General features: G+C 34.7%; 2 protein-coding genes across 2 annotated transcripts in view; one reads left to right on the top strand and one right to left on the bottom strand.

Moving 5' to 3' along the window:
- The window catches only part of LOC128704930 (unc-112-related protein), a 452,607-nt gene extending 451,878 nt beyond the window's left edge, over positions 1 to 729 (bottom strand). Inside the window, exon 1 of the mRNA XM_070104385.1 lies at positions 589 to 729. The gene's annotated coding sequence lies outside the window, so the exon portion shown is untranslated. The remainder of the gene's footprint in view (positions 1 to 588) is intronic.
- LOC128704935 (protein mono-ADP-ribosyltransferase PARP11-like) overlaps positions 1 to 5,653 on the top strand; it is a 51,119-nt gene extending 45,466 nt beyond the window's left edge. The window contains exon 4 of the mRNA XM_070104386.1: positions 670 to 5,653. Within this exon, the coding sequence (XP_069960487.1) occupies positions 670 to 925 (256 nt within the window). The 3' untranslated portion in view covers positions 926 to 5,653. The remainder of the gene's footprint in view (positions 1 to 669) is intronic.
- Positions 5,654 to 8,550: the final 2,897 nt, after the last annotated feature.

Below are 8,550 nucleotides of genomic sequence, written 5' to 3' on the forward strand. Positions count from 1 at the left end.
CGTGTATTAGCCGTGTTTCAGGAACTTCCACAGACTGCCATAGTTCTAGGAACATAGTCAGTGCCTGTATATATTCAGTATATTCACAAATGAGCAATAACAGATGCAAAACAACTGCTAATGGACATCTAAAATTATAATGGACTTCCTCCTTGAGGTCATATACCATTGCCAGCTGACAGGAAGCTAGTAGAATATATAGTTATAGATGTTTTAAATATAGGAGGGACCCATTTTTACAGCTGCTAAGTTTCCAACCCATAGTGATAAGCAAAAATTACCAGTTTGTGGAAAAAAGTTTTTTCAACATAGAATGCATCTAAAATGCATGATAATGTATTTATACTATCATATATTCAGTGATTAATACAGGTAGGCATAAAAAAAAGATACAAAAGTAAAATAAATACATAGTACATACAATACTTACCTTAAAATATGGCACTGCGTGTCCTTCCCTTACTCAGATTTTGTGAAAAAACAATGGAAAAGCAGAGAGCACAAAACATAATGCATAAAATCTCATTTAAAAACCATCAAAAACATGGAACACCAAAAAGGTGCCAAATACACGTGGCCTTCCTGTACCTTCAATGCCTTGTCTTCTAGTCCACAAACATGGTTAGTAAATTATTATACCACTAATCTTCACTTTTTCCTTCTTTTCAGTGCTGCTGTTGCCCGTGGTCACTGTACCCATACTGTGAATGGCCACTTTACATTAATATTGGCAGAAGTCATCGTTGGCATGGTGGTTCAAGGTTCACCGTCCCTCACCCGCCCTCCAGCCAGGTCTTCCAGCACACTGTATGACACAACAGTGGATAATGTGAATGATCCAGTAATCTTTGTCAAATATGATAAAGAAGAGTACTACCCAGAGTACATTATTAACTTAAGAGAGACTTTCTTCAATTTAAATTGAAAGAAAGCCTTACAAGAATGTATAGACAGTACAAGAGTGTACAAACTGTACAAGTGTTGTATTTTAAAACGAAACTTTGGCCTGTCAGTTGTACATATCATGCAAGCAAATCTTTGTGCAGTTTAAAAGCTCTTTACAAAAAGTGTGGTAGAACATTAGATTGGCTTAAAAGAAGTTAGTGAGTGTTACAACCAGTAAAATAAAACACTTCTACAATAAAGTACTGAAGATGGGACACCACCAGCTTAGATTCTCTCTTAAAGCTTCCTATAGGTAACCAAAAATTTTGTCACAGTACAGTAGTATATACAATATTAGACACGACAGCTTTTTTTATTAGTTTATCATTTCTATGCATGTTTCCTTACACCTGCTGTCCCTCTTCACCTAGCGGTAAGTAGGTGTCTGGGTGTTAGTCAACTGGTATGGGTGGCATACTGGGGGATGGTTGTATTCCTTAGATAGGACTTGACTTTGAAATGAGCTGAGGTAGGATAACAGTCTTAGCATATAAAATTGACTTGTGTAAAGATTTTTTTTTTTTGGGTGGGGGGGGATAAAATGGTATTTTTGCTGGTTAATATTTTACAAACAAAACTACTAGTAAAAACAGTTATTTTGTGTATCAGAAATCATTTTCTTTTTTAAGACTGAGATGTAAATAAACAAGTTATATTTTACAATCATCCACTTAGCCTGGTAAATAACAGAGACATCGGCTCCAGACTGAAAATCAAGATTTTAGATAATAATATCCAGAAAATTTGGATAACATGAGTGGCTATGTGTGCTAAGAAGCCAAGCAATCATTTTATAAATATTTTTAATCATAATAGTACTTTAAGCTTTCACTGAATTTCTATTGCACTGATCAATTGAAGATTATTTATTTGACAATTAATATAAAATACCACAATGAAAATAGGAGAAACACCTGAGTGCTTTCATGTGCTTACACATCTTCATATCTTCCTCTGAAGATGTGTGTGTGTAAGCATATGAAAGTGCTCATGTGTTTTTCCTATTTTTGTTGATATATCTGCAATCACATGTTTATTATGATTTCCTCCTTGACAATATTATTGTTCTGTATAAAATAACTAATACAGGAGTCCCTCACTTTATGCAATAGATGCATTTCTGGCTAATGGTGCATAAGTGAAATCACATATATTGAACACATTATAACATGTAAAAGATAGGGATTTGGTCTCAGACTTTGCAGATTCCACATATTTTTTTCCATTAGTTACTTAGTTTCAATAGAAATAGAACAAGGTGAGTAATTTATTTTTTTATGGGAGCTGGAGGAAGACTGAAAGAACAGGGATAAAGTTGGATGAGCTGGTTTTGTTTGATATAGCATATTGCTGGTTTAGTTACATTATTGAGATGGTGATTTTTAACAATAGCTCTAAATCGATTGGCAGCCTGGTGACCTTTCAGTGTTTCAGGCAATGAATTCCAGATCCTAGGGCCTTTTATGCACGCTGAATTTTTGCAAAGGGTGATTTGGAAACGGGGAATGTCGAAGAGAGTTCTGTGTCTTGTGTTACGGTTGTGTGTTTTTTGCAACTATCAAGGAAAACTTTCAGAGGGTTTATAATGGAGTTTAATGTTCTATATATATAATAAGCACAGTAATATGAGTGAATATTTTGTATATTAAGTAAGTTCAGGCTCTTGAAGAGCAAGGGGCTGTGTTGTCTGGCACAGGAATGGGCGACAGTCTGCACAGCAGTTTTTTGTTGGGTTATTAATTGTTTAAGATGATTTGGTTTAGCAGATCCCTAGGCACAATTACCATGGGTGAGGTAAGGATAGATTAGAGAGTGGTATAGTTTAATGTATGTTTAATCTTAAGTCTGTTAATAAAGGGGATATAAATAAGATCTTGAGGATATCTCTCCAAGAGAGAACCCACAGTAATGGATTCAAATTAAAAAAGTTTAGATTTAGAAAGGATATAGGAAAGTATTGGTTTGGAAATAGGATAGTTGATGAGTGGAACAGTCTACCTAGTTAGGTTATTGAGGTTAAAACTTGGGGTAGTTCCAAATTTAGGTTGGATAAATACATGAGTGAGAGGGATTGGATTTGAGTGGGACTTGCATATGAGTGGATTGAGTTATCAGAGTTTATTTCTTGGGTGACATTGAAAATTGGGTTGGGCAAATATTTTGTTAGTGGGATGGATTGTAAAGGACTTGCCTATTATGCGCCAACAGGCCTGCTGCAGTGTTCCTCCTTTCTTATGTTCAAAATGCACTGCATAACTATGGGCTTTTACATGCATTATACAATACCATGTAATACGTACCACATATTACTCCTAAGGTCAAAACACTTAGATCTTCTAGTTAATTTATGAGGCACAAGGTTAGTACTAGATTTAATATTTATAGTGTTAGACTCTGTCCCAATTCAATGTATATTGCTAAATTTAGTGACTCGTATGGAAAACCACATTCAAGGGGGAACTAAGTGAAGCTGCCCAACAGTGTCATCATGGGCTGTATAACACAAGGGAGGGAGGGAGATTGCATTCAGACAGTGACTGACAGATGTTCACTGGATGACCGAACAATCAGCATTTTGGTCACTGCTGCTGCAACTGTGTAAGTGTCAACCACTGACCTGCCAGATACACCTGGGGTAGGCAATAAGTTTTTAACTGATGAGCTACATCACCAGCCTATCTTGCTTAAGTAAATTTATTTAAGTATAGTTACACATAAGTACAAATATTATAAGTAGTAACACATACAGAACAACCACTCTGAAGAGAATAGTGAACTTCCAAGCAGATTATCATGGATAATAGTTCCTTGATAATGTGAGAACTCATGAAAGCATTTGGAAGTTCACTATTCTTTTCACAGTGGTTCTGCATCTGTATTCTTATTGCATAGTAACATATGTGTAAATTACCCACCAGGTTAACCTAAAAAAGTATAAGTGACTTAGTATTTCCATTGGAGTCCTTATTTATTTATTTATTTAATTTATTGATGTCTTTGCAGATAGTACATTGAGATTATGTATTTACAATAATGGATTTCAATGCAAAGAAAGCCTCTATTATGCCTAGGCATTATGGGCCGACTTAACATTATTAGCTTACTGACTACTTAACACTAAGAATTATATCATAGTTGTACAGTAGATTATTAATTATAATTAATCTAATTTATATAAGACAAAAGATATATTCATATATTCAAGAATGCTTTTGTGAAAAAAATGATTCAATTACATTCCTGTCGACAATGGATAAAAGGTTCAAAAGTAATTGTTGAAATTATGATATGGTAATACATATTAAGTATGTGAGTACTGAGTATTTAGAATTTAGTCTAGGGTGATTAAGTGACTTTTGAGAAGAGTCTTAAAATTGATTTTCAGACCAGGTTACTTTAGTATCTTCTGGTAATGAATTCCATATTTTGGGGCCCTTTATATGCATAGTTTTTACACAGTGTGATACGGACACGAGGTACATCAAAAAGAGATCTGTGTCTTGTGTTATGGTCATGTGTCCTGTTAAGGTTAGCAAGAAGTTTGAGTGGAGGGTTTATATTTGCATGTATTGTTGTGTGTATGTAGTAGGCACATGAATAAGTATGGATGTTCTTAATGGTGAGCAGATTTAGACTTTTGAAAATTGGTGGAGTATGCTGGCGGGAGTGGGAATTTGTTATCATTCTGACTGCTGCCTTTTGCTGGGTTATTAGAGGTCTTAGGTGATTTAATGTTGTTGATCCCCATGCACAAATTCCATATGTGAGATAAGGGTATATGAGTGAATGGTACAGTGCCAGGAGAGCTGATTGTGGAATGTAGTACCGTATCTTTGATAGTATGCCTACAGTCTTAGAGATTTTCTTGGTGATTTGTTGTATATGTGTCTGGAACTTAAGGCTACTGTCAAGGTGGATACCTAGGAATTTTCCCTCAGCAAGTCTTGTGACTGATGATCCATTTAGCATTATGTTAAATGGAACATTTGCAGCTTTGTTTCCAAACTGAATGAAATAGGTTTTATCAGTATTCAGGGTAAGCTTATTGGTCATCATCCAGGCAGATATTTTCTGCAATTCGGCATTGACAGTGTTGGCGAGTATGACTGGGTTTGGGTGGGAGAAGACGTATGTCGTGTCATCTGCAAATAACATAGGTTTGAGTAGCTGTGATGCATTCGATAGATCATTGATGTAGATGAGAAAGAGGAGTGGTCCAAGGACACTTCCTTGTGGGACTCCTACTGTGATTGGTTGGGTGGAAGATTTGCACCATTTGCATACACATATTGAATTCTGCTACTAAGGTATGACTTGAGGGAGTGGCTTCTGATACTATAGTGCCTTAGACAAACTTCTGGGGCCGCACTTTTATCAATGGAAAATTGTAAATATTTAATAACAGCTCAAACACATGTCTTTCAGGTGTACATATAAAATATTAAGATACCCTTGTGCCTTGAATGTTTGTAAAGAATTACTCTATCATAACCTTTTGTAACCTTCTTTCCCGTGACTGAACTAATGTCCATGCTCCTGTACTATTGCCATCATCTATTTTGGCCAAATAATTATAATAATTTATCCAGAACTGACTACCAGTATAGTCTACCAACTCAATATATTTATTTTTGGCTTATGTAATGTCATTCAGCTCTGCACAAATAATGTATCATGTGGAAATAAATTTTGAATTTGAATTTGAAAATGTATGAATCTTATTAGATTTCACGTAGTCCAAACTATACTTATGTATCTTTTATTTAATTTTAAGTGCTAATGAAAAGTTGTAGGTTTAGCATGTCTGAAATACTCTGTACAACTGATTTTTCTAAATAAGTAACTAGTAAGATCTCTTTGGAAATAGAGTTAATTTTCATTATCACTTAAAAATTAAGTTGAAAACAACTAATCACTGACCAGATATTATTATTATTATTATTATTATTATTATTATTATTATTATTATTATTATTATTATCAAAAAGAAGCACTAAACCACAAGGGCTATACATCTGACCAGATATTAATTCAATAAATGGATTAAAAGACATTAATTCAATAAATACATTTTCATATGAATGAGATTATGAGCTCACACAAGCAAGATACTTACTAGTTGTTGCTGTTGTTGTTGTAGGTGTTAAGATACAGTATGATATACAGGTCTCCCTCAACATTCACGGGCTTCACACATTCGCGAATTCCCAACCGCCAAATTCCCAGCCGCCAAATCATAATTAAGTTTCCCGCCACCTGCGAGTCCCTACTACCCTCCCTCCGACCCTCACAACTGCCAGTCAGCCCTCCCACCACTCAGTGTGGTGAGTGTTTTGTTTGTTCATTATTTGCTATTAAACTACAGTATAAATAATGTAAACCCATTCATGACTGCATATTGGAATGGCTATTCGGACAGGTATTAGACGGTGACATCATGTGTTTACTCTTGAACACTGCAAAGAATTAAACATTTCTGCTACAGCTAATAATAACAATAGTAATAATAATAATAATAATAATAATAATAATAATAATAATAATAAATATGATATAACTGAAGAAGGAAATTGTACAAAAATACGAGGGAGTGGTTGACACATCGTCAGTTTGACTTTGTTTATGCTGGAGTGAGCATTAGTCTCCCTGCTCTTCCAAACATTTTACAATAATTCATTGTGTTTGGTGCTTGTAGATTGAGTGTGACTGGAGTGGTAGAGGCAGTGATTGAGGCAATGGTATTTAATAACATACATGTTAATAATAATACATGTTATTAATAATATGTACTATTATTATTTATAACATATATGTTATTAAATACATACATGTTAATAATAATACATGTTATTAATAATAACATGTACTATTATTATTTATAACATATATGTTATTAAATACCACTGCCTCAACCGCTGAATTATTGTGAAATGTTTGGAAGAGCAGGGAGACTAATGTTCACTCCAGCGTAAACAAAGTCACACCGACGATGTGTCAACCACTCACTCGTATTTTTGTACAATTTCCTTCTTCAATTATATCGTATTTATTATTATTATTATTATTATTATTACTATTGTTATTATTAGCAATAGCAGAAATGTTCGATTCTTTGCTGTGTTCAAGATTATTATTATTATAATCAAAAAGAAGCGCTAAGCCACATCTGTGTTCAAGAGTAAACACATGATGTCACCGTCTAATACCTTTCCTAATAGCCATTCCAATATGCAGTCATGAATGGGTTTACATTATTTATACTGTAGTTTAATAGCAAATAATGAACAAACAAAACACTCACCACACTGAGTGGTGGGAGGGCTGGCTGCCAGTTGCAGGGGTCGGAGGGAGGGTAGTAGGGACTCGCAGTGATGGAGTCTGTGGTATTTAATAACATACATGTTATTAACATACATGTTATTAACATACATGTTATTAAATAACATACGTTATTAAAGCATAACATGTATATATTTAGTACAATTTACGACGTTTTCATGTATTTTATGATTATTCATGGTTCAACAAGTTAAGGAAGCAGTATTGTAATATATTTTCCTACAATATATTGGGGCACCAAACATTCACGGTTTTTCAACATTCGCGAGGCTCTTGATCCCCTAACCCTCGCGAATGTTGAGGGAGACATGTACTGCATACTTATAAGAGCTCTGCCTCCTGGAAGTCAAGAAAAAATATATTACTGAAATACAGAAGGAAGTTAGAAAGTTACCAACAGACAGGAATGTGAAATTCCCAATTTATATCTGGTGGACCCCAGACTTAAACAACAGTGAAGCCTTGCATCTCACTCCCAGCCTTGGCAGAGTGTAGTTACTCTTAGTTTAATATCTTTATCATGTACCCCATACTGCAAAGCTGTGATAGTTAAATAAGTTACAGTGGTAATGTAGACATTCTTAGTCTCCACTCCACCATAAGTAAGCTTATTTAGGTACATGGACTGTATGACCCTTGTAGGTTTAGTGTATCTTTTTGATTGTAATACTACATAGGTACAAGTACACCTAAGTATAGTTACACAAATTTAGGCGAGTATAATTATCATACATAGAAACATATCTCTCAGTCCACACAGGATTCAAAGAGCATTTTCGTCACTCTGCCAGATCTGGCATAGTGACAAAGGTACTGTGTATGATGATACAGTGTCCAGGTTTGAATCCTGCTGTGGACTGAAAGATGTTTGTCAAAAATTTGCCAATTTGCAAAGTGTTAAGTATAGTAACATATGCAAAATAACGAACTTCCAAGCGCATTCGTGATTTCTCATGAGAACGCTTTGATGTTTCCTGTTTTTTCACAGTGGTTGTTCTGCATATTACGATATCACCAGTCAACTGTGATCTCATTGTACAGTAACATGTGTGTATTACCTAGGATCCCCCCCCCAAAAAAAAAAAAGTCAAAGTGACTTATTTTGACTGCTGTAACTTACAACTGGGCTTTAAATAATAAGATTTTACAAAGACCACATTGGAAGTATGTCACTTTGACTGACTCTGGGTCATCCTGGTGGGCAATTTACACTTATGTTACTATGTATGATAATTGCATGTTGACAAATTCTATAAATTATATAAT

The sequence above is a fragment of the Cherax quadricarinatus genome, chromosome 91 (assembly GCF_038502225.1).
Source record: "Cherax quadricarinatus isolate ZL_2023a chromosome 91, ASM3850222v1, whole genome shotgun sequence".
Classification (NCBI taxonomy): domain Eukaryota; kingdom Metazoa; phylum Arthropoda; class Malacostraca; order Decapoda; family Parastacidae; genus Cherax; species Cherax quadricarinatus.